Source organism: Muntiacus reevesi, chromosome 20 (assembly GCF_963930625.1).
Source record: "Muntiacus reevesi chromosome 20, mMunRee1.1, whole genome shotgun sequence".
Lineage (NCBI taxonomy): Eukaryota > Metazoa > Chordata > Mammalia > Artiodactyla > Cervidae > Muntiacus > Muntiacus reevesi.
The window spans coordinates 26,036,549-26,061,250 of NC_089268.1; the positions used below are offsets into that span (position 1 = coordinate 26,036,549).

General features: G+C 50.9%; 1 protein-coding gene across 2 annotated transcripts in view; it reads right to left on the minus strand.

The window, feature by feature from the left end:
* TRAM2 (translocation associated membrane protein 2) overlaps positions 1-18,803 on the minus strand; it is a 71,120-nt gene extending 52,317 nt beyond the window's left edge. Inside the window, exon 1 of one of the 2 annotated variants that reach the window (XM_065912099.1) lies at positions 18,563-18,803. In XM_065912099.1, coding sequence (XP_065768171.1) covers positions 18,563-18,682 — 120 coding nt within the window. In that variant the 5' untranslated portion in view covers positions 18,683-18,803. Of the gene's footprint in view, positions 1-4,496; positions 4,525-18,562 lie in introns of those variants that run through there. The other variant, XM_065912100.1, reaches the window with a different exon arrangement.
* Positions 18,804-24,702: the final 5,899 nt, after the last annotated feature.

The window sequence follows — 24,702 nt, forward strand, 5'->3', positions numbered from 1 at the left end:
CAGCCTGGGGGCAAGCTGTCTGCCAAGCTTCCCCGTGTAAACACTCCGGCACCAGCTGGGGTTTGGAATCCGCTGAGTCTCTGCCAGCTGGCAACCTGGAGATGGGCCGGATTAAAGGAATGCATAATGAGTGGGGGGGTGGGAGGCAGGGGCTGTATTTACCCAGAGGGGGTCTGCAGGGGTCACTAAGGCGCTGACTAAAGGCGGCTCTGGAAGGGGAAAAATCCGAAGGGAAGAGGAAAGGCATAGTGCCCAAGTGTCCTGCCGCACCCCACCCAACGGCCCGGAGCTGTTATGCTCATTTATTTTTTCCCTTTCACAAACTGGCTTCTTTGTCCCCATCTCGGTCCCCCCCACCCGCTGCCACATCTCCTGCGCAAGTTACACGCGGCCCTTTGAAAGTTCTGCAGCTGGCTGCTCCAGGAGGCTCGGCACGACCAGCCAGCGCGACACTCGATCCTCTGCGATCCCGACTTGGGAACGTTAACACGGAAACCCAAGCCACGTGCTGACAAGCAGGCCCTGGGCCACGTCGGGCCCCAGCCTCAAATACGGAGACTTCAGGCTCCCCCAGGTGAAGTCCAGAAGAAGGCTAGGATGCAGAGGGGATGGACTGCTGGGCAGGACCACAAGACCCTCATGTCCTTCCGCCACCTGGCAGAGGGTGCAGGGGACAAGAAGTGACCCAAGTCCAAAGTCCCGGTGCGCACTGGGGGGACACAGCTGATAGGAAGCCACCTGCAGCCCTCCTGTGTGCACACGTGCTCAATCGTGCCCGATTCTTTGCGAACCCACAGACTCTAGACCACCAGGCTCCTCTGGCCACGGGATTCTCCAGGCAAGAACACTGGAGTAGGTTGTAGTGCCCTCCTCCAGGGGATCTTCCCGACCCAGGGAAGCAGTTCTCCGTGAAGCATCTGTAAATATCTAACCCTGACGTGATATTTATCGCTAAGCAGAGAAAGCAGGCAGCCCTGCAGAATTCAAGGGAAACAGCACTGGGAGGAGGCAGAGGACTGTTCTTAGGCGCTCAGCCTCAAAGCAGCTGTGGAGTCGGGCTACAAGCCACCGCTCGCAAGGCCTGGGGAGTGGCCTCTTCCAAAGGGTTTTTCCCTGCAGTCCCTTTGCTCCCCCGGATTCCTCCACACACAGATGCTTCCAGGACAGAGACTCACCCCCAGGTTCAGGGTTCAAGGTTCAGTCCTTGATGGTCCTTTAGAAATCCTGCTCCAGCGGCCGCCTTGAAGCCAGTGACACTCAAATCTACTTTTCCTACTCAGATCTTTCTCCTGGGGGACGTTCCTGCATCTTTACCTAAACAGCACGCCACTGACCCCATTCGGCATGCCAAAACGCACACTACGCATCTTTATTTCAAAAGCTGGTACCCAAGAGACATGCCTATATCTGCCCATGTCCCAGGCTGCAGTCAAGGACCCCCACGGGTCCTTACAGTCACCTGTTGGCTTTATTATGTAATTAAACCCATTATTTCCACTGACACCCTCATCTCTCACCAGCCTACAGAAGAGGGTTCTAGCTGGAGTCTCTGCCTCAGGACTCAGTCTTCCTTCCTCTCCTCTGGCCATCCTAGATAGAACAGCCACGCTCTTCCAAGCTCACCACTGCTTATAGGATAACACCTAACCCTTCCATCCGACATTCCTGAACCTCCTTCTGTCTCCACCCTTGATTCCCACAATTCCCCAAACTCAGTACAACAGCCCTGGATGCTCTAAAGAATATTCTAGAATATCACTCCATGAAATACTCTCCAAGGCCAACAAATATGTTTGGGGTGCAGGTGCTTTCTTCAGTTCTCTGCATGACTTCTCTTGCCTGGAAGATCAGTCCTCCGTTCTGCCTTCCATTTGTGTCTCTGCCTCGACTTCCCTTTGAGGGCCAGCTCTGGCCTCCCCTTCCCCGGACTCCCCCTCCTGCCGTCCATGCCCACACTGCTTCCTTCCCTCACCCTGAAGCCCATGCTGCCTACGGGCCTTCCTGAGATGCAGAGGAGCATGACAGTGAAGAGTCTGGATTCTGAATTCAGAAGGATGGTGTAAAATCCCAGTCCGGCCTTCAGCAACTCTGATGGAGCTGCTAGAGTGCTCTGTGTATGGATAGACAACAGGACGTACTGAAGAGAGCTCCTGAAAGGGTCAGCGCAATCAGAAGGGCTGATCCAGCACACGGCTGGGCACATCACACACTCAGTAAATCATCAGCCATTTTTCTTCCAATCTGTTACCGCTGCTTTGCCATTTATCATTTCCTGTGTATCTTTTCAACGGGAAACCACAGAAAGCCCCAAGGCTGTCCCTTCTCCCACCCTTCCCTCTGCACAATCAGGTTTAACAAACAATGTGTTGATGCAGTGGCTTAGTGACAAAGAAACCGCCTGCCAATGCAGGGGACGCTGGAGACTCAGGTTCGAGCCCTGGGTTGGGAAAATCCCCTGGAGGAGGAAAGGGCCATGGTATATTTGCCTGGAAATCCCATGGACAGAGGAGCTTGGTGGGCTACAGTCCATCGGGTCACAAATAGTTGGACACGATTAAGCGACGGAGCATGCACAAAAGCCACCATCACAAACAGCAGGTGGGTACACACCTGGGCAGGGAAGTGGAGTCAGCAGCCCCAGGCTATTAGCATTGAGCAAGATGCTGTGGGTCCAAAGATTCTTCAAGCAGTCAAGACCCATACCTTCACCGAACCCCTCCCCCAGACAGTACCAGCCAGCCCTGCCCCCACCACCTGTTCACCCACTACAGCCCTGGAAGGGTGGGGTGGTGCTTGGGAAACCAAGGCAGGTGGGTCTCACCCCACGGTGGCTGATGGCCGGTTTCTACAGCCCCATGCTGGGCCACGATGACCTGTGGTGTTAGGATTTAACTTGAAATTTTCAATTGCTGTTTTTAAAAGCTTAAATTTTCACCACAGGCCCTTTCATTCATGTGACTTGCTCAGTTAATAACTGAAACTGAGAAGTTTCATTTCCACTTCTGGTTCACCCTGACTTGCCTTTTTCCTGATGTGTCTGTAGTTGCTTCTCTGAATGGCTTGAAACAGCCCTATTTCACCCTCTGAACCTCTCTTCAAAAGGCTTCAGAGAGATTTCCCTGGTGATCCAGTGGCTAAGACCCTACACTCCCAATGCTGGGGACTCAGGTTCAATCCCTGATAGGGGAACTAGATCCCACATGCCCAACTAAAGATCTGGAGTAGCCAAATAAATAAATATTTTCTTTAAAATAGAAAAGGCTTCAGAAAAGCAAACTCTAATTTACAGCAGGTGGGAATGACGTCTCTAAGATCCAGGGCTCGAGCTTATCTCTACAGCATCCCCTGGCGGTTCTGTGGACCCCCCCCTCTCCAGCTCTCCCAGCCAACACACCCGAATTTCCACTCCACCTCCAGCTGCTTTCCCCATTCTCCTCTCTCCATTCATCTTTCCTGCTCTCCAAGCAACAGGCTCTGCACCAATCCAAACTTTCCATCTTTCCATCTCCAAAATGATAACAGCCTTAATGTGCCTTTTCTGCTTAGAAAAACTATATTTCATTGAAAAAATATATGTATGACAGATAGAACCACAGAAAAAAATTAAATTACAGTTGTGCCACACATAGAAAACAAAACTATTGACTATATTTTGATAATTACCCTTACCTCTGTCTTTTTATAAAAATAACACAAATCCAAGCTTTTAGAGGCCCACACTGACATTACATTCTATAACCTGATTTAAAAAGAAACACACACCCATACGCTATGGACAGCCTTCTGTGACACTGCATATAGATTTATGTCACCATTTTCAACTGATCTAACCAATCCCTTACTAGCAGGCATTTAGAAACAACCTCAAAAATGCTAACATCTCAAAATATTTGGATATACCATTGCCTGGGGGGAAAGGTCAGAATTTGGTCTGTGCATTTCTATTACAATCATGAAAAACCACAGTATCCAGGTATCTCAGTGGTAAAGAATCTGCCTGCCAATGCAGGAGACACAGGAGACATGAGTTCGATCCCCGGGTCAGGAAGATACCCTGGAGTAAGAAATGGCAACCCACTCCGGTATTCATGGACAGGGGAGCCTGGCAGGTTACAGTCCATGGGGTCACAAAGAGTCAGACATGACTAAGCTCGCACGTACACTGGGCAAAGTGAGTAAAAATTAAATCAACTGTGCTAAGTGGGAGGGCTCGAAGAAATCTGTTTATAAGAGTGGCATTCAAACAGCAAAGAAAGTCATTCAATAAAAACAATTCATAAAATGCAAATACCGTATTATCTTTAAAAACGCTATGATGGGCTGCGCACGTGTGCTCAGTCGCTAAGTTGTGTCTGACTCTTTGGGACCCTACGGACAGCTGTCAATGGGGTTCTCTAGGCAAGAATACTGGAGTGGGTTGCTATCTCCTCCTCCAGGGCATCTTCCCGCCCCAGGGATGAAACTCAGGTCTCCTGCACTAGCAGGCAGATTATCACCTGAGAAGCTCATGGCAGGCCACATCATAGTTTAACATAGTTCAAGCAGCAGATCTCCACTTCATTGGACCACAGTTTTCTTCCTAGGGGGAGAAAGAGACAATGGTCTGAAGTCATATGATCTTTGAGAAGGGGAAGAGGTGAGAGGTAATTCTGAGGCTTGATCACTTGAGGGAGCCCAGTGAACCATGGGCTGGGGGCTCAGAGCCCACCATGGAGAAAACCTCAGCAAATGTACCCCACTTCCACATTTCTTGGCGGTCTTGGTGGCCCAGGCAGCAAACGGTGTGTTGGGTGCGGCATGGATCCATCAGGACTATATATAAATATATATGAAAATGAGAGACACACAAAAGCAGCTGCCTAGTGATAGCTTGTGATGGTCACAGAATTAATTAGTATTCATGAATAATGAACATCGATGGAGTCCTTGATATCAAGCTCTGCGAAAATGCTGTATGTACATGCATTATTAGCTCACGAAAAAGCTCAATGAGATAAGCAAAATTATTTTCATTCCCATTTTACTGAGCTTATATGGGGCACAGTTGAGGATCTTAAACTAGTGAAGTGGAGGAGCTGGTAAAGAACCAGGCAGTGTGAAAGCAACGCCTGCACTCCCAAGCTGTACATGCTCTGGGGTATTTACAAGCCTGGCACGACCTGGCAACATGACGTGGGGAAACAGGGTGCCCACCCGATGGCAAGGGCAGCCGAGCCTCACACCGGCAGTCTGTTTGCCAGGAGGAGGAGAGCCTGGGAGTGAACCGTCCTAATCAACCCACACAAGAACGCCACGGCTGCCTTTCACTTCCCGGAGGTCTCCATGGAAATGTACAGAACCAATTGCGCCCTGGAGCCAGGCCTCTCCGATCTGTTTGGTTTTACACATGCCCCTCGTCTGGGACTTTGGCCACGTCACCATGGTCTTTTTTTTTTTTAAGCAGTAAAGTGGAGCGAAGGCACTCAGGACTAATCACAGCTGAAAGACCGTCTATTTAGCTTTGGCGTGCTGGGTGGAAGGGCAAGGAGACTATATTTGGTCAAACTGTTGATGGGGGGTTCGGTGGAGCGCTGGCTTGGGTGGCAGCGCCCTTCTCCCACCCGCGCCTGCCCCCACCCAAGCCACGTGGCTCGAACACTTGGCTCTGACACAGGCACATCCCCGAATCCTCCCTGGGGCTCCGAGGAGCAGAGTTGGCACCACCATTCCAGGAAGTGATGGGGTGAGAAAACCAGCACGGAGCCAACAGGAAGCCAGAGGGAGCCCTGCAGCACGAGGTGGTAAACGGCGCCCTCCACAGGCGCAGAAGCCCCCCAGCGATCGAGCTCAGACAGAGCCCCTCACGACTGCGACCACAATGAACTGTAACCACTGGTTTCCCTATCCCTCCTCCACAAGAGGCGGAGCACTCCACATGAGTCTCAGTCATCTCCAGGTCCCAGGGACCTTCAATCAGCAGGGGCTCAATAAATATTTGAGCTTCCCAGGTGACTCAGCAGTAAAGAATCTGTCTGCCAATGCAGAAGACCAGGGTTTGACCCAGGTCGGGGAGACCCCAGATTGGGAAGATCCCCTGGAGGAGAAAATGGCAATCCACTCCAGTATCCTTGCCTGGGAGATCCCACGGACAGAGGAGCGTGGCGGGCTACGGTCCATGGGGTCTCAAGAGTCAGACACAACTTAGCAACTAAACAACAAACAAACAAAAATGACAAATTTAAGAGTCTGGTGATGGTTGTACAACAATGGGAATGTCCTTAATGCTACTGAACTGTACACTTAAATGGTAATATCAGGGTAGGGGGGTAAAAGGGCTATGGGATTATATGAAGTCATGTGTGTGAAACTTCTGAAAATTTCACACATAAAGGACTATGGAATTTAAAGAACCTTTCATTCAATTAAAAAAATTAAAAATTGTAAATTGTAAGATACTAACTAGTATGTTATGTGTATTTTACCACAATTAAAAAAAATAACATGTATCAGAGAAAAATAACAGGTGGTGATACTCAGATACTTCTAATACTCATTGTATGAAATGTGTCACTGTGTGCATTGAATAATTTTGAGTTTAACAAGTATGGGGTGGGTTTAATAAGGTAACAATTAACAGTGAACCCTGATTTACTGAAACAAAATGTCACAGAGGTGGCAAGCAGGACACTCAGTAGGTCCTTCTAGGTATCCTAAAGCAGGAAGAGTCAATGAATGTGTAAGGGGTCAGAGACAAAGCCCCACATCCACCCAAGAAACCAGACTCTTCCCCACACCCTTCCAACCCCAGACCTGAGAGCTGGCACTCCACCGGTCACAGGAGACAGAGCTATCCACACACCTTCACTCCCAGCTCCCCATAACAGGATGGGAGGCGGCAGTCCAGAGAGTAGACCTGTGTGTGCGTGCTCAGTTGCTCTGTTGTGTCCAACTATGCGAGCCCATGGACTGTAGCCTGCCAGGCTCCCTCTGTCCATGGGATTTCCCAGGCAAGAATACTGGAGTGGGCTGCCACTCCCTCCTCCAGGGGACCTTTCCCGACTCAGGGATGGAACCCTCATCTCCTGTGTCTTGGTAGACAGATTCCTGACCACTGAGGCACCGGGGAAGCCCGGGTAAACCTGTGGATGTTACTAAATCCTACTGGCAATGGAGGGCCAGTAGGTCTGAGATGCTCCTCTACTTGGATAAGTTTATGTGGTGCTTGAATCTCCAAGGAAGGGGGCCTGGTAGGAAGCGGTTCATGTACCCCTCTGACCCAGAATCTTCCAGCCTCCTGTCACCACGCCAGGGATTCCAACAGCCTGGAACCTGAATCAGGAAATATCCGTGTGAGTAGATGGGATTATTTGGAATATCCTGAATGCATCCCTGGCTCCCCAATTTAGTAGCTGTGTGACCTCAGGCAAGTTATGTGAATTCTCTTGACCTTGGTTTTCTTCTCTTTAAAACGGAGTCAGGACTCGGGCTCTGAAGTCAGACCTGTGGGCTGTCGATCCTGGCTCTGGCCTCTTGACCAACAGAAGCCTGGTTAGGCTGCCTGGTCTTTGCAGACCTCAGTTCTCTCGTCTGTACTATGGGAGCAACCCCAGTACCCACCCTAAGGGTGGCTGGGAGGGTGGGATAACGGGACCCAAGGAAGGCGCTCACTGCAGTGCTTGGCACAAGGTCAGCACCCCGCACACTTTGTCCTTTGACCCCACAAACTGTAAAGTGCTACATGAACGTCCGCATCCTCTGAGGCTCCAGCCAAGTCCCACTCTTCTCTGACGAAGCTTCCCTTGCCGGAATCTAAAAGCTTTCTCAACTCCAGGCTTACACAGTGGGTAAAACCACAAGCGTATTCAGCATTTAGTTATAAGCTGATATCTAGCACTATTTCCTACACTGATATCTAGTGATTCAGATTGAATTCTTATCTCAAGCTTCTTTTTTTCCAAAACAGAACTGGGAGGAGTTAGATGAATTTAAAAGCTACATACACCTACTGTTAGGAAAAAAAAAAATTAAGGGAAAGATATAACACTGAAAACTAAAGTCTTCCATGAGCTACCCGGGAGAGACATAATCGATGTTGACAGTCTGCTGTGATCTTTCCAGATTTTGCCTTTGCATATACAAATGTTTTTTAGTGTTATTAAAATGGACTCAAGCAACGGCTCCCTGTTCCTTAAGCCGAGGAGCAAATCCAAACGCTGGGCATCCACGGCCCTGAGACCAGAGCAGACTCATCTTCCACAAGCTCCTTCCTGAGCCACCTCCCCGACTTTGGCAACACAGAGCCACTCCCCACTCCCTAACCTCTCTGTCCTTCCCACACGTCCTCTCTCTGCCTGGAACACCGTCTACCGTCCCAGAGGACTCCGCACCTTGCGACAGCAGGACCTTCACCTTTCCATCCGTGACCCACTTGGCAGAGAGCACACGCCCGACCTGAGCCGGGCTGAATGAACAGATGAGAAAGGCGGCGGCGGGCAGTGAGGAGGCGTGAACTGTGAGAGGCTGGGAGAGTGTTCAGAGCAGGCGGTGCTGGTATGACCCGGGAGGTGACCCAGGAGATGATGTCTAGGGAGAAGCTAGAGTCAGTCAACAAAACGGGGAGAGAGGGGGTGGGGGAGGGGTGCAGACACAAAGCCGGAGGCAGCAAAGAGGAATGTTCAGGAAGCACTAGGGTGGTTTGCAATGAGGGGTCAGGGCAGGAGCAGGCTGAGCTTGGAGGACAAAGGCTGGTCAGACTCCAGGGGGACCTGGAACGCCACGCTGGGCTCCCCAGGCCTCAGGTGGGCACCCCCAGAGGCCTGTGAGGGAGGGAGACCCAGACCCAGCTCTGAGTCAGAGGACATCCGCGGAGGAGGGACCACAGAAGAGGCCAGACACGAGGCTGAGGACCACGCTGGGACTCACTGTCGCCGTTCGGGTGAGAGATGCCCAGGGTGTGAGTGAAGGTCGAAGAGCAGTAAGGGTGAGCAGGGATGTGGGGCAGTTCAGAAGGTCAAGCCGGTGGGACTAAGACCAGACATGGGGCCGTGACCACAGGGGTCTGTTCTGACAGATGCATTTGCGTTACTCCCCTCCACTGCAGACCACGTTAACCCCAGGCACTGGGGGGCAGGGATGTTTAGTTAAGATGATGGGTAACCACCATTGTCACGATCCTCATCATCATGATGACGGCCTCAGGAAGAAGACCCCCAGGGATCCCCGGGGTGCGAGAAGTCGGACAAGGGGCCAATCCCCTCATTTTGTCTCCAGGGGCCTGGCACCAGCACAGAGATGGAAGACACGTGTCAAAGACCATGACTGACACCCAGCAGCGCCGCCTGATGGACGGAGCGCAGACAGCCCCTTGGTACAGCGAGCGAAGCAACTTTGTGAACAAAAGGAATCTGTGCACAGGACCGTTCCCTCCTCCCTCCCCAGTCAACCCCCAGTCCCCCAGCCCCAGGAAACCTCCCCACAGGGCTCCCCCACCCTCCCCCTCCTCTGACACTGGAACAAACCCTGATTCCCTGGGTCAGGCCGCTGCACTTGAAATAAGCCCCTTCGTGGCTTATGTAGCGGGAAATAAAAGGGTGACGATGTTCCATCTGGCTGAGGCCCGACTTCTTAAAAAACTAGAAATCACGTTAGACGCAAAACACACTGTCTGAGTAAGTCTGAAGGACACTTCAGTGATAAGGTCACACAAAGACAGCAGACAGTGGCTCAGAGCAACACTCACGTTCAAGGGCAAGTCTGCACCGGGGCAGCCAGGTCCCAGCGGGTCCCAGCCCCATCTGACCTTGTCTGCCCCACACAACTGCCTGGGCACAGAGAGTGTCTGCCACACCGCGTGGACGGGGACAGTCTCTGAGTGGACACCAGAAAGTTCAGACGTGGGGGTCCCAGGGAAAGCGGGGGCCCAGGGTGTGCTTCCTGGTTGGTGTGGAGATTGAAATTGTATTAGGAGGTAAGGGGAGTTCTCCTGGGTGGGGGGTCCCTGCCACAGCCTTCTGATCAGACTCCGCGCCTCCAACCCCACCTCCCAGGAATCAGCAGAGCAGAGGATGGAGTCTCGGTCACTGCCCTCCCAAAGCTCTTCAAAGGCCCCCATTACCTCCAAGAGAAAGTCTCAGGCCTTCGGCCACCACCTACCTGCCCATGGCATCTACGGGCCCAGTCACTGCTCCATCTGAACTCGTTCTTTCTTCTGTAACCTTGGATCACACACCCACGCTTCCTATCACTGTACGTGGAGTGAGTGCAGGCGGCTGGGCAGGGACCTGAGTGACTACTCAGTGTGGAGGTCACAGGACAGGGCACAGGGCTGACCTCCCCGAAACCCTGTTCCCAGCTGCGTTCCAACTGCCGAGGGAGCCGCCACGGGGAGCCCCACGAGTCAAGACATCTCTGCAACACCTCCCGAGCATGACACGAACAAGAGAGCACGTGTGCTCAGCTCGCGCCCTGCACCAGGCCGTCTTCTAAGCGCTGTGGCTGTATCAACATTTCATTTGTGTTGTTGTTTCCAATCCTCCCAACAACTCTCAGACATGGTGTTACCCCCATTTTACAGATGAGCAAACTGAGGCATGGAGCGATGAAATAATCTCCAGGGATGACACTGCTAGGACAGGGAAAACCAGAATTCAGACTCAGGCCACGTGGCTCCAGGCTCATGGCCTCAACCCTGTAATTCATGCCTCTGACCGTCCCTAACAGAACCACACCTTAAAGACTCCCACCCCCCATTTCACATTACTACACAAAAACCACAATTCTCAGAAAGCTACACGGAGACCAGCGTGTCCAACAGAACTTTCTCGAAATGTGGCCAGTGTGGCTGGGCAACTGAACCTTTCGTGTCATCTTGATGAGTTTACCCTGAAATAGCCCGGTGTGTGGCTGCCTACTGGACGGCACATGTGAGGCCTGTGCTGGCTGAGTCCACAACTGTGACCGCTCAAATGTTAACCGTAACGGATAACCCCTCCTCAAAACTAGGCTTCAGAAGGATGTCACCAAGTGCTGATGCCTCTCCTTTCCAACATCTCTTCACCCCTTTAATCAACTCACTCTCATAATCTTGAGGCAGAAAGCATGCCCGTGGTCAGAGGAGCTGAAGAGGCCTTGCAGATGGAGTGGGACCCTACCAGCTGGCCGGCAACGCCTTAAGAATGCTGCTGTGGGTGTGTGGTTAGGGCTTCAGGCTCTACATTCACCCTACTGATCTGAAATACAGAGGCCACAGATGTGTGTGTGTGTGTGTGTGTGTGCGCGTGTGTGTGTATGTGGCATATCACTGAATATGCGCTCATGCTCCGGCCCAGGGCCCGGGACCACTCGGAGCACCCGTGTGATGAACACTGGGCGGGCAGGGCAAGACGCTGACCATTCTGCCCAGGACAGTGGCCTCTTCTGGCTTTTCCCAGGTCCCCCGTCAGCCTCTTCCAAACAGCAGTCACAAAATCCATATCAACAGTTACTCCTTGCCCATCAAGCAGCACAATTACTGAGCCCATGCCCTAGAGCCCAAGAGTCACAACTACTAAAACTCCACTCACTCTCGAGCCCGTGCTCTGCAATAAGAGAACCCACTGCTAGGAGAAGCTGGCGCATCATGACTAGACAGTAGCCCCTGCTCGCCACCAGACAAAGTCTGAGGGCAGTGACAAAAACCCAGTGCAGCCAAAAAAGGAAAAGAAACCCTCTTCAGAGGCAGGACAACTGAGGCTCCAGGGATGACGTCCTTCTCACCCCTACCAACTCAAATCATGTTGGGGTTTGATGTTGAAAATCTTAAGAAACCGTATGGAGGAGTTCTTCAAACCTCAAAGTTCCAACCAATGAAGGCCTCTGCAGAGGCATGCACTCACACAAACACACGCCCCGCCTTCGGTCAGTTCATTCATCCACGAGGCTGTGTCATACACGATGCCCAGGAGTCACCGCCACACTAGTCCTCTGCCCAGGGTGTTGGGGCGCTATTCAATAAATCCCCTCTTCCGCCAGTGGCAATGGCTTGAGGGTGAGGTCCAGCCATCTGTAACTCTGTAAGTTGCACTTGCTGCTTTCATCAAATTCAAGACCTTACTTCTATTTGCAAAACAGTCTATCAGCTTCAAGCTACCACATCATGACCTTCTTGGAGAGAGGGACCTCACCGTGTTCACATGCGTCCCCAGAACTCCACACAGGCTCACAGCAGGCACTCATTCAGCAAAGAGCCGCCATATAAATGCACACAGCACACTCAGAAAGGATCTATCAGCCTCAAGGCTTCTGCACACACAGTTGCATTCAAATGCAGTGTCTGGAAAGCCAGTGAGCACATGTGTAAAAATGCACTGGACCCAAGTCAGATGATGTGGGTTCAAGCCCCGAGTTTGCCAGAAATTCACTCGATCGTCCTGAGCCAATCACTCAACCACTGGGGTCTTGTTTTCTTCTTCTATGAACGTAGTAGATGATGTCTAGGTTTTCCTTTAGCCCCTGGGCTTGTAAAACATGAAGCGAAGCTGTGCCCTTGAGCAATGACCATGATATTAACTTGATGAAAAGGGCAATGAAGATGTTACTGCCAGAGGCACCGATTTTCACACAGATGTGGGCCAAGAGCAGGCAGTGACTTTAATAGGAGGTAAAGCTTCTGCCCACTCACCCTTGGTCACATGTGACACCCATATTCGGGTCACTCTCTGGAGTCTCTATCAGGGATACACAAATTGCAATGACTGTTCCAGGAAGAAAAGTCTCCAAGTGGAACAATGACCCCCAGACATTACTTCCAGGTAATAAACGGATTCCACTCAGACAAAGAAAAATAAAGCAGCCCTTGGCCACATTCCGTAGACGCCCCATTTGTGGAAGCATCAGGGCTGATCTCTAAGTGTGAGCCAGACGGGGCTGACTTCTTGTCTTGGCTCCGACTCAGAGAGGATGGTCCTTGGCCAAGTCTCTGCTCTAGAAGCCAGGCTCTGGATGGGTATGACAACCCCCATAAACCATCCAGATTACAGGGTGAGGCCAGTAAAGCATTTCACAGATGGAGACTGCTGCCAACCCCTCGAGACAGATGAGGGAAGCCGTCGAGAGGCAACGTGGCTCGGGCGGAGAGCCACAGAGCGGCACCTCACCTAACCCTGCATGTCCGCAAATTCCCTCCAGGGGCCTCCCAGGCCGCCACTCATGATGATCGGGCTCCGTTCCTTCGTGCAGGAAAGCTACACGAATCGGCACGGCCCAGGAGACCCGCTTGTGAAGCTCTTTAAACCTCACAGTCAACCCCCAACATTAACCAGCTGTGAGTAAGCTAGGCTGGGTTTCTTTCCACCCGGGACACCTGAGACGAGGGAGCAAGTCAAGGCTGTATGTGAGATAAAGGTGTGCTCGTGAAATGAGAAGGGCTGTGTCAGGAGTCGTGGTGGTAGCTTTACTGTTTTCTACCCCCCCCACCCTTTTTTTTAACTCTCTTTTCTTTAACCATTAGGTACCAATGGACACCAGATACACAGAGCCGGATAAAAAGGTTACGAGATCGTATCAGTGAACTTTCCCACCACGGCCTGCTAAAAGCACTCTGGTTGATTAGAAAGCACTTCTGTAGTTTGGGAACTCTAATCCCCTCTTATCAACCCTTCAGCTTAGGCATTTATCAGGGTGGGAACGGGGGATACATCTGCCATAGAGTGATTTCTGGGGCCCCTGCCCACCATGAAGCAAATCAAAAAAGGAGCTCATGCCTGCCAGACTGAAGTTTTCTCCATAGCAACACGTGGGGCTCTGCAAACAGGCAGGACTAAGGCGCTCTGTTATGACCAGACTGGACGGTGCTCCCGAGAAGCAGCAGCTGAGGGTGCAGACACAGAGCAGGCGAGAGGGAAGCGGCAAGGACAGGGCTGGCAGGGCAGCTGACAGCCACACATCTGAGACCCTCTAGGACCCCCTGGCCCACCTTTCAATAAGATGGATGGGAGAGACAGAACTGATGTTCTCCAGGGAAAGAGGCAGCTAGGGTATTATGATTGTCCCCTTTGGGGCAGACGGCTGGCACTGGAGAACTCGGGGGAAAGGTCTCACGGAAAATCAGGTCATATCTAAACGGAAATCGGGACCAGTTTGATGGCAGAACGTGTGCTCACATGCCCAACTGGGACACCAGTAACAGAAGCCACCAGCGTGGTTGCTGAGACCATCAATTGAGTGCCTGCATGCCAGGCCCAGTGCGAGTCATTTATACATTATCCTGTGGTGAGAGTTAAAAACTCACTCACTGATCAACACCGCCTTTCTGGCCATCACATTTTTGCCAGCGGAATAAGTAGGGATCACTGAGGTACCCTTACATCCCACAGGAGAGGGTTTGACACTTTAGGTGGGCCAGGAGGAACAGCAGCTCCAAATCTCTGTTCTATTATTCAGATCACTGAAATGTGGATAGAAATCCAATCACAGAACAAGGGCACCCCAGGGACAGCCCTTCTCGGTTTCCCCTGACTCATTTCTTTAGAACACCACTGATGGGCCACGTCAGAGGCAGGAGAGGAAGACGCGTAAGTCAGGAACTATACAAGCTGGCAGAGGAATGTCTTCAAAAGCACATTAGGAGTTAGTCAAAGAGAGGCGACATGTGTCCACGGATGAACATCTGTGCCGTATACACAGCTCTTCATCTTAAAGGAACGGAGGCAGAACTGTCTTAGGGCACTCATGAATGCCAAGGGGCAGGACCGGCAGCCTCACTTCGGGCTGCGGTGCCTACAGGGACGCCTGGCAGGATGTGGACCGGTGCCACGGGACCCGTGTCCTGCTAGGTTGTAACACAACCGGCTCCCACTGTATACGCTGCAAACACATCATCCTGACAAGCTGACCGTGGCAACCAGTCAGCAACCAGGAAGAAGGTGGTTCCTGGGGGAAAGGTGGCCCTACTACATCTGTCTCCAAAACAATTAGAAAGCAAAAGCCAGCCACTGCCCTCGAAGTTCTGAGTCCGAATTTCTTAAAGTCATCATGGACCAAAACAGAAACCCAACCTCCAAATGATGGGCCCAGAATTTCAGAACCATTTCCATGCTGCAGACCGGCAGCGCTTGCAAATCAGCTTGGGCAACAAACAAAAGTTTCTGTCTCGAAATGACTTCAGAGGTAATACACAAGTGGCTTCGTCTCTGCTGGATGTGCACCCCCTTGTTCTCATTCTCCGATTGCTAATGAGCGCCTTTTCCTCCCTCTTCCCCAGCCCAGTTTGGTCTGAAACGTGGCACCGCAAGAACAGGACACTGGAAAGGGAAGGAAAAGGGGAGGGAATGCGGCTTTCAAATCGGACACACACCCCACTGGCTGCCCACACTCTGAAGGCCGCTGGGGCCGGACTCCACCTAAGACAGTCCTGAAGGACCCAGAGTGTGGAGCAGAAACCCTCCCTTGCACCATCTCTCCCCAGCAGAGTCAAGAAAGAGAGAGCTGGAAGGGAAGGAGGGGGGGAAATAAAGCTCCACATTCCTGACATTTTTTAGCCGAGTGCCGAGACTGCACAGAACAGCTCTATTCCAAACAGCCCGCATGATGGAAAGAAAACCTGGGCTCAGGGGGGAAGAGCCTGTCCCCCCCCCCCCACCCCAACCTCAAAAATGGGAGAAGGAATCTCAGGAAGGTTCGAAACTGAGCCAGATGGAGGTAGGAGGGGAACCCTTTCACACGTGTTCCCAAAGGAAGCGATCCCAAGGGAAGGAACTTGGAGTCAGCATCTCCCAGGGGACAGAACTAAGGTCCTGAGGTCCCTGCTGGGGAACGAAAGCCCTTCTGAATGCTGGTGAGCTGACCAGTGAGTTGGGGAAGGGGCGAGGCACAAGAAGAGGTGGAGACCAGTTAGGATGCAAGGACCGTGGCTGCTAGGGTGAGGGGAGAGGGCCTCAGCTCATTGGCCGAGGCTGGGCAGGGGACCCCAGAGGAGGGAGTGGCCAGGATACTCGCTCTTTGTGGGAAGAATTATAATTGAGTTTTCCTGAATCAGCTTCTGAATGAAGGCATCCTAGCCCTGCCCCAAGTTAGAAACCCAAAAGCCGGCAGTCCCTTCGCCCTGCCTCCCCCTCCCCTTTCCATCTCCTCCCTTCTTCACTCTTAAGAAAAATGTGGTTAAGTGCTGGCCCGCCCCCACACCCAGACCCACATCCCTACCTATACACACAAGCAGAGCACCCCTCCAAGGGAGGGCCCAAATGGCCCCGAGTGACAGCAGTAAGTCCCCTGATGGTCTCCCCTAGCTATGAGGACGCCCACATGTGTTTCTCGGAGGTCCCCAGAACACAGTGAGTTGTTTCTGCTCTCATTTGGCAGTTCTAGAAACCTGAGTCTCCCCAAATACCTATCTCCGTGGAGCGTCAGCTGGTAAATATGATGAGGACCTTCTATGTGCCTAGCACAGCAGAACACACGTGCTTCATACGGGAGGTTGGGGCACGGCCCTCCTCCTCCCAGGCCAGCCCACACTGAGCCACATTACACCTCAGTGCCTCTTTCCCAGGAGACAACCTGCCTGAAGGCATGGATGCCGTGGGGACTAAAGCTCTACTGGAAGGGGGTGGTGGGATGGCATTTCATGCCATGACCCTTTCCACACTTCTCAGTCCGATCCCAAGACAGGGAGGCGAGCAGGGCAGTCTTTTCGCCGTTTTTTTCCCACCCTGGGCCTTCCTTCCTCCTCTTCACGTAGGGGATTAAGGACTCCCTGGCGCTTTCCCCCTCACATAGGCGGCCAGGTTTAACCAACAGGACTTTCCACCAAGACCACAGGCGGCGAAGGAAGGAGGCATCCGGAGCTCAAACGCTCGGCAGCTCTTTTGGAGCAAAGACAGAGCAGGTAGAGTCACCACCCTTAATGAACGCCAGAGACATAGCAGAGGCCCCCCCAGGCTGCAGAGCGAGCATGTGGCTGGGAGTTGTCACGTGTTTCTCTCCGACCACACCCTCCAAGACTGGTGACAAGGCATTGGGAGGCCTCTCAGAATGAAGGACAGCCAGGAGATACTGAGGGCATCTGCTGGAGCAAACAAATTCCCTACCCCATAGGCTATTTTTATGGCCCACAATAAAGGTTCGGGCGCAAACGACTTGCTTTTATATTGGTAGAAGCTGTTACTGCGTTTGCTGCTCACACGATCTCAATTAAACCTCACAATAACCCCCGTGAGAAAGACAGGTTTTTACTAATCTGTGCTGATGGGGAAACTGAGGCTGCAGCTGTTTTTTTTTGTTGTTGTTATTTCATCAGATTAGTGACCAAGCAGAGATGGCAGCACAGGAGATGACCCTGGCCTGACAAAGCCCTAGCCACGGATATACCGTGAGAGTTGTGGGGGTTGAGGGAAGAGTAAAGCGGGCCTGCAGAACCCAACAGTCGTCTCCAGTTACTTCCCACGGACCCTGAAGCCCAGCCAAGGACACGTGCACCCATCCAACCCTGGCTCAGCCACCACAAGAACGTCCCCACATTGAGGGCAGCTTCCCTGCCTAGCAGGGCCCTCGTGATCCTGAGAGAGGAGATAGGGAACCCAGATACAGAGGGACATGGAAGAGGAAATTAGCCACACCAGGAGTCCTCCATATCCAAGGCAACTGATAGATGGCTACAGCTTCCCAGCCCATTCCTGAAATGCAGATAAGCTGCTGGTGAAGCGGCACTCACCTTGAGACAAGGCAGCCCAGGGCGAGTCCTCCGCTGTTTGCCAGTTTTCCCTGCTTGTGACTATCACATTTTTCTGGCTGTCCCGAGCAGGGAGTCTTCCCATCAGCCCCCTTGGCTTCCGACCCCATTGGAGTTAAGTCGGTGTTCTATGAGGCCTGCCCCAGCTGTCCCCTACCGCCACAGTTATGGCAGAATCACCTTTCTCCTAAAAGCAGAGGGTATGCCCCGCCTTCACCTTGCTCCTGTCACAGGGAGAAGCTCTAGATCCACCACAGATGGAGTGAAGGAACAGTTCACAGAACGTTATGTTCACAGGGTATAGGAAAACTGGCCTTTGGGGCAAGAGCAAAAAAAAAGAGTGGTGTCAGGAGGACCGCAAAAGGCACTGCTGGGATGGAGCTAGGGCCGAACACCCCCACTGTGACCCAGAGTTGAGGATGCAAAAGACCCCGAAAATCAGGTGGGAAGTGGAAATGGGCCGGGGTTCCTCCCACTGGAAAAGCCCAGAGGAGCTGGCAGCTAGGACTAGGAAGGGGGAGTTGTGCAATGCCTGCGGGTCTGGGAGTCTCCGGGCTTGGCTCCTGGACACCAGAAAGGAACCTCCGCTGGGCGGGCCAGGGTGGCAGCGCCGCGTCGGTTCGAGGCCAGGGCTAGGAGTCGGGGCTGCAGAGAGAGCTGCAGGGTCCAGTGGGTACCCAAGGGGGCTGCAGTGCTGGCGGGCACGACGCGGACCTGGCGGCGGTGTCTGGGCTGACTAGGAGGCCGAGGGGCGCACGGTGCACAAAGCCGGGGGAATGCGGGGGACCGACACGGCGGCCCGGCGCCCGGGCGCAGACGCAGACCCCAGGGGGACGCCGAGCGGCGCGCGAGAGGGACGCTCCCCGCCCCGATGTCGCTCACCTCGAACATAAGCCCGATGAGGACGCAGAGCACCAGGCAGAAGCCGATGTCCGCATGGTTGTGGATGACGAACTCCTGGCTGAAGAGCGGGTAACTTTTCGTCCTCCGGCGGAAAGCCATGGCAGCGGGCGCGCACGGCCGGCGGGGCCCGCACCCGGCGCTCTGGAGCCGCCGTGCAAACTTCTCGAGCCCCGGCCCCGCTCCACCCGCCGGCCCGCCGCCCCGCCGCCCGCCCGCTCGCCCTCCCGCCGCCGGCCCAGCGCCCAACAACTTCTGGGGCCCGCCCCCTTCCTCCGCCAGCCCCCGCCCCCGCCGCCCGGAACCGCCCCCGGCGCAGCCCCCTCGCCGCCCGCGGCCCTCAATCCGCGCGCCCGGCTCGCTCGGGCCCCGCCCCCCGCGCGCTTAACCCTCTCGCCGCCGCCGGGGACGCGCGCGGGGGGCGGGGCGGGGGGGCGGGGCCGAGGCCGGTGGGGGCGGTTCCCGCGGCCAGGTCCTTCTTGCCCGGCTCGCGCACCCCGCTCTCTTCTCCTGGGCTGCGAATCGGCAGTTTCAAGCCGAGGGGCTCGCGGACGGCCGGCCCTGTCCCGGACAGGAAGTGGGCCCGGGTTTCCCTCTCTCGTCGGCTCCCGCTCCTTCCTCCACGGGAAGGGAAGGGCCGCAGGGCCGCCGAGAGGTGGGCCGCGCCTCCAGGGTTCTTCCGGGGGTGCGAGCTCTGACCCTGGGGGGCTGCGAGCTGCGCAGGTTGGGCGCAGGAAGGAAAAGCTGCAGGCCGGTTTCCTTGATGGCCCGCGCCCTGCGCCGATGGTTATGAATGGACGGATAACCAAGTGTTTGTTGAGAGCTAGAGAGCGTTAGGCACGGTTCAGAATGCTGGGAATATGCGGCAAAGACCTTGGCCTCGGGGAGTTTGCTTTCCAAAGAGGGGAATGGATGGATTCGTGCAGTTTTGCTCTATTGACATTTGAGATCACACCTTTTACCAAAATATTTTCGGTATTAATCTGAAAAAGTGGAAGAATAAACACTGAAGAAGAAAAGAAAGAACTTTCACATTGAAAGTTTCTATTCAGTATTAAAGTTTAGAAGTACTCCTGGAAAGGACAAAAGGTATTTTTCATACATTAATTTATATCGGCAAATATTGGATTTATTCCTACCAGTAATGAAGGAGTCAACTAATCACTTTCCAGATGTACAAAAATACAAAAATGAGCCAAGAGCTATTTAATTCCTAGTTGCTTTTTTATTAGGTCCTCAGCTATTTCACTTCTAAGTAAATACAATTACTTAGAAACTGCACAGTGTAGGAAATGGGGTTGAATCTGGACTTAGCTGGAGTTCCAAGATAAGTTTTCCATCTTAAGTTTCTTGAATCCAGTATTTAGTCTTTGTTCTTTAATTCCTTTATCTGACTTAAGGAAATGAGAAAGTAATGCCTGTATTGGGCTAAACCTAATTTAACTTCAAGACTGACCTTTCTTGTAGTTGGCCCTCAGTCTCAGGAATAGAAAGATCCAGAACTCTGGAACATCTCAATTTTCCATCTGTGAACTGAAGTGAAGTGAAGTGAAGTCACTCAGTCGTGTCTGACTCTTTGCGATCCCATGGACTACAGCCTACCAGGCTCCTCTGTCCATGGACTTCTCCAGGCAAGAATACTGGAGTGGGTTGCCATTTCCATCTGTAAAGAGGTTTTCAAATCTTCAAACTGCACACATATATCTATTAGGTTGAACCCTATGGGACTGATTTCTTTATAAGTCAAAACTGGAATGCCAACATTTCATATGGTTCAATCTGATAGTTCCCTTGTGTTTAAACATGACCATTTCTAGAGGGTGCAGTGGTATAGGAATTTCTTTCAAAAGATGAGATGTTGCCAACCTTTTAATATTCCCAAGAGTTTAGTTGGAAAGTTCTGGTACACAGTTAGGTACTATAACCTCCACATTTATAAATGAGAAACATGATATATAGGGGATGACTTCTGGCTCAAATTGATGACTGCCAACTCCAGACTTTTCCAAATATAACTGAACAACTAGACTTGGAGCTTAAGTTTAGCTGTATGATTTATATGTCATTACCTTTGAAACCCCAAGAAGGAAGTCCTAGATGCCTACTTCAACTGTCACAACCATCTCTAAGTCCTAGTTTCAAAACCACCTTCAACCCCAAATGGATCTCTTCCCAACCTTTCTCATGCAACCAGTCATGGAGTTCCATGAATTCTTACTTCAGAATCTCTCCCACCAACTATCACCTCCACCATTCTTCACCTGGGCCACACTAATCACTCATGATACAATGACTCCAGTATCTCCCCCCTTCACGCATTATTCCACTAGAAACATCTACTGAACACCTACCAAGTGCCAGAAACTGTGCTAGTTACTGAAGACAGAAAGATAGGACAATGCTTATTTGTAATTTTAAAATATGTCCTCAAGTTCTTTGGTATTTCTCCCAACAAGAGAGAGTGATTAATTCCCCTCTCCCCCTTGAGTGCAGGCTGGATTTGGTGGCTCGCTTTTAACAAACAGAATAAGTGATGGTCATAAAGGCATTTTGGTTTTCTTCTTTAGTTCTTTTCCTGGATCACTTGCTCTGGCGGTGGGGGGTGGGGTGGGGGGGAGTGGGCGGCCATGTTGTGTGGATACTCAAGTAGTTTTTGGAGAAATCCCAATGGACTCCAGCCAACAACCAGTGCTAACTTGCCAAGCTTCTGCATGAGCCCTCTTGAAAGCAAGTAGTCCAGCTCTGATCAAGCCTTCAGATGACTGCAGCCCTGGCTGACCTCTTGACTGCAACTTCATGAGATACCCCTAGCCAAAACCAGCAAGGTAACCACTCCCAAATTCCTGACACACAGCAACTGTGAAATAAGAAACATCTGCTGTTTTAAGCCATTGAATCTGGTTGTCATTTGTTATACAGCAAGAGGTATGCTGGAGCTTACAATCTATTAGAAGAGACAGAGGCATCATTACAATTCAGTGTGATGATGGTGACTCTAAGAACAGTTTGAAATATGTACCCTCTGAGGACAAAGAAAAGGCAGCTTAATTCTGGTTGGGGTATTGGGAAGGGAACGTTCAGACTGGACCTTTAGTAGGTCCATTCTCTATTTTACTAATAGAGAATGCAGAAGAGCAGTGTGAGATTAATTTTGGAGACTTAATATGGAGCTGGATTGTAATGCATTTCAAATGCCATGATAAAGAATTGTACCTTTCAAGGTATACATATATCAAAACACTGTGAATATCTTACAATTTTATTTGTCAATTATACCTTAGTAAAACTGCAAATTTAAAAAAAGAGAGTGACTTTACTCTGCAAACAGTGGGAATTTTTTTTTTAGCATGACTGAATCTGTCTTTAGAGAGAGATACATCAGGAATATAAAGATCATTTTGATTTAAAAAGAGTGGTATCTGGAAGATCAATTGAAAAACTATTATAACAGCCTAGTCAAGAAAAAAAAAAAAAAGGAACCCTTCTCAATAGTGGTGAGAAGAGTGAAAGGGCAGTGGATGATTTCAGGGACATTGCAAGGGTTAATTCATTGGATTTGGTGTTTGCTTTAAAATATGATGCATATTAACTATATGGCTGATTCATGTCAATGTATGACAAAACCCACTGAAATGTTGTAAAGTGATTGGCCTCCAACTAATAAAATAATATTTAAAAAAATAATAATAAAAAAAAAAATAAAATATGATGCATAGAAGTTGGAGGAGTCAAAACATTAGGCTCTGGTGTTCATGCTCAGTCACTCAGTTGAGTCAGACTCTTTGTGACCCCATGGACTGTAGCCCACCAGCCTCCTCTGTCCATGGAATTTTCCAGGCAATGACCTAAATGATCGTGGGACCATTAAAAAAAAATGTATATGGAACAACAGAGAAAGAACAGTTATAAGAGAGGAAAAATGGGCCTCTGCTTTGCACAAGCTGAGCCTGAGGAGTCTGTGATGCTTTGACAGGTCAGTTGGAAACCATTAGATTGGATGAAGGGAGGGAAAGCCAGAATTAAAGGTATTTGTGCTTATCTGCAAGGGGACTGTTGAATCCATGAGGTTAACCAAGTGTTCCAGGAAAGTGTGCTGAGTGAGAAAAAAGCCCAAACTCAGCAGAATCTGAGGGACCCCCCAACCCTAAGAAGGGAGGAGAAGGAAAAGGAAAGGGTGGGGTGGAGGAAGCTGGAACATAAACATTTCACCAGGACAGGTTAAACCAGGCAAGATGAGAAGAAGATGACGCCCCTAAATGTAGGCATTGCAGTCTTTCAGAGCCTACTTAAAAAAAAAAATTTAATTGAAGTAAAGCTGATTTACAATGTTTCAAGCATACAGCAAAGTGATTCAGTTATGTACGTATTTCAAATTCTTATGCATTCCCCTGCAGTGGAAGTGCAGTCTTCTTAGCCACTGGACCACCAGGGAAGTCCTTCCATTCTTTTTTAATGCCTCGTTAATATTCCATTGTGTATATGTCCCTTGGACTGCAAGGAGATAAAACTAGTCAATCCTAAAGGAAATCAACCCTAAATACTCTTTGGAAGGACTGATGCTGAAGCTGAATACTTTGACCACATGGTGTGAAGAGTTGACTCATTGGAAAAGACCCTGATGCTGGGAAAGATGGAAGTCTGCAAAAGGAGAAGAGAAGAGCAGAGGATGAGATGGTTAGATAGCATTCCCGACTCAATGGACATGAATTTGAGCAAACTCCAGGAGACAGTGAAGAACAAGGAAGCCTGGTGTGCTGCAGTCCTTGGAGTCACAAAAGTCGGACACAACAACTGAACAACAATATTCCATTGTGTGTCTATATCACATCTTCTTTATCCATTCATCTGTTGATGGATATTTAGGTTGCTTCCATATCTTGACTACACCAACAGTGTAGGAGGGTTTTGAGGCCCACTCTTAAATGGGTATTGGAGTGGACTTAGTTAACATTGGGTAGGAGATGAGAAAGTAGTCTATTTTTTTAAGAAGTTTGGTGAAAAAAAGGAAAATGGATGGTGTTCTTGGGAGATATGGAGGATCCAAGGAAGGATCTTATTTTTTTAAGATCTGAGATTGTTTGGAGACAGAGAAGAAACACTCAGGAGAGAGAAAGGAAAATATAAAATACTAGAAATATGGGAGATCATGGATGAAACCAAGGAGGAGGCATGAGGGCCGCTCCAACAACAAAAGGAAGAAGGGAAACTCTTCTAAGCCTGGGACAACGATCTAAGATGAGTGAATATATAGTTAGGCCTGGAGGTGGAGGAGATAATAGCCTCTCACATTTATATTGTGCTGACAGTTGCCCCATAAGGGAGCAAGACAGTGATTACCAGCCCCTTCTTATAGCTGTTCTGAGACACATGAATGACCAAGGGTCACATAATTAGCAGGTTGCTGAAGCAGGACTCAGACCAGAGGTCAGCACTGGGTCCCCTCTGCCTGCCCGGACTGGAGCCTTTCAGTCTTCCTAGAGCATGGCCCTGATCAGGTAGGTGCCATCCCTCTCTCTCCACCTGTCCCATCATGAAGCATTAGTCGCTCAGTCATGTTCAACTCTTTGCGACCCCATGGATGGTAGCCCACAGGTTCCTTTGTCCATGGGATTTTCCAGGCAAGAATACTGGAGTGGGTTGCCATTCCCTTCTCCAGGGGTTCTTCCTGACCCAGGGATTGAACCCAGATCTCCTTCATTGCAGGAAGATTCTTTACCATCTGAGTCACCAGGGAAGTCCAAACATAGGGACTGATAATTCTGAAATACCAATTCTTAACTAAACTGGAGTAGCCCCTCTTTCTAGACCACACCCTGCAGTTTCTCCTTTCTGTGTCTTTGTTCCCCTCATAAGACCCTTGTGCTGTGTCCCTTTGCTAAAAGTAGCCAACCCTCAAGATAAAGGGCATTACCTCTTCCTTCACAGAACTGTCTTCAGGGCATTCAGGCTGGACACATCACATGGCACTTGTGTACTCCTCTCAGGAAGCAGCAAGTTCTCCTGCAGCCAGTGAATTTGTCCATGAATTTTACACCCCCTTTGGATGATGTCATCTTTCAAGGCAGGAATCTAGCCATTTACTCTCATACCATGGTGTGTTCTCATCAAGTGTTAGTTAATCG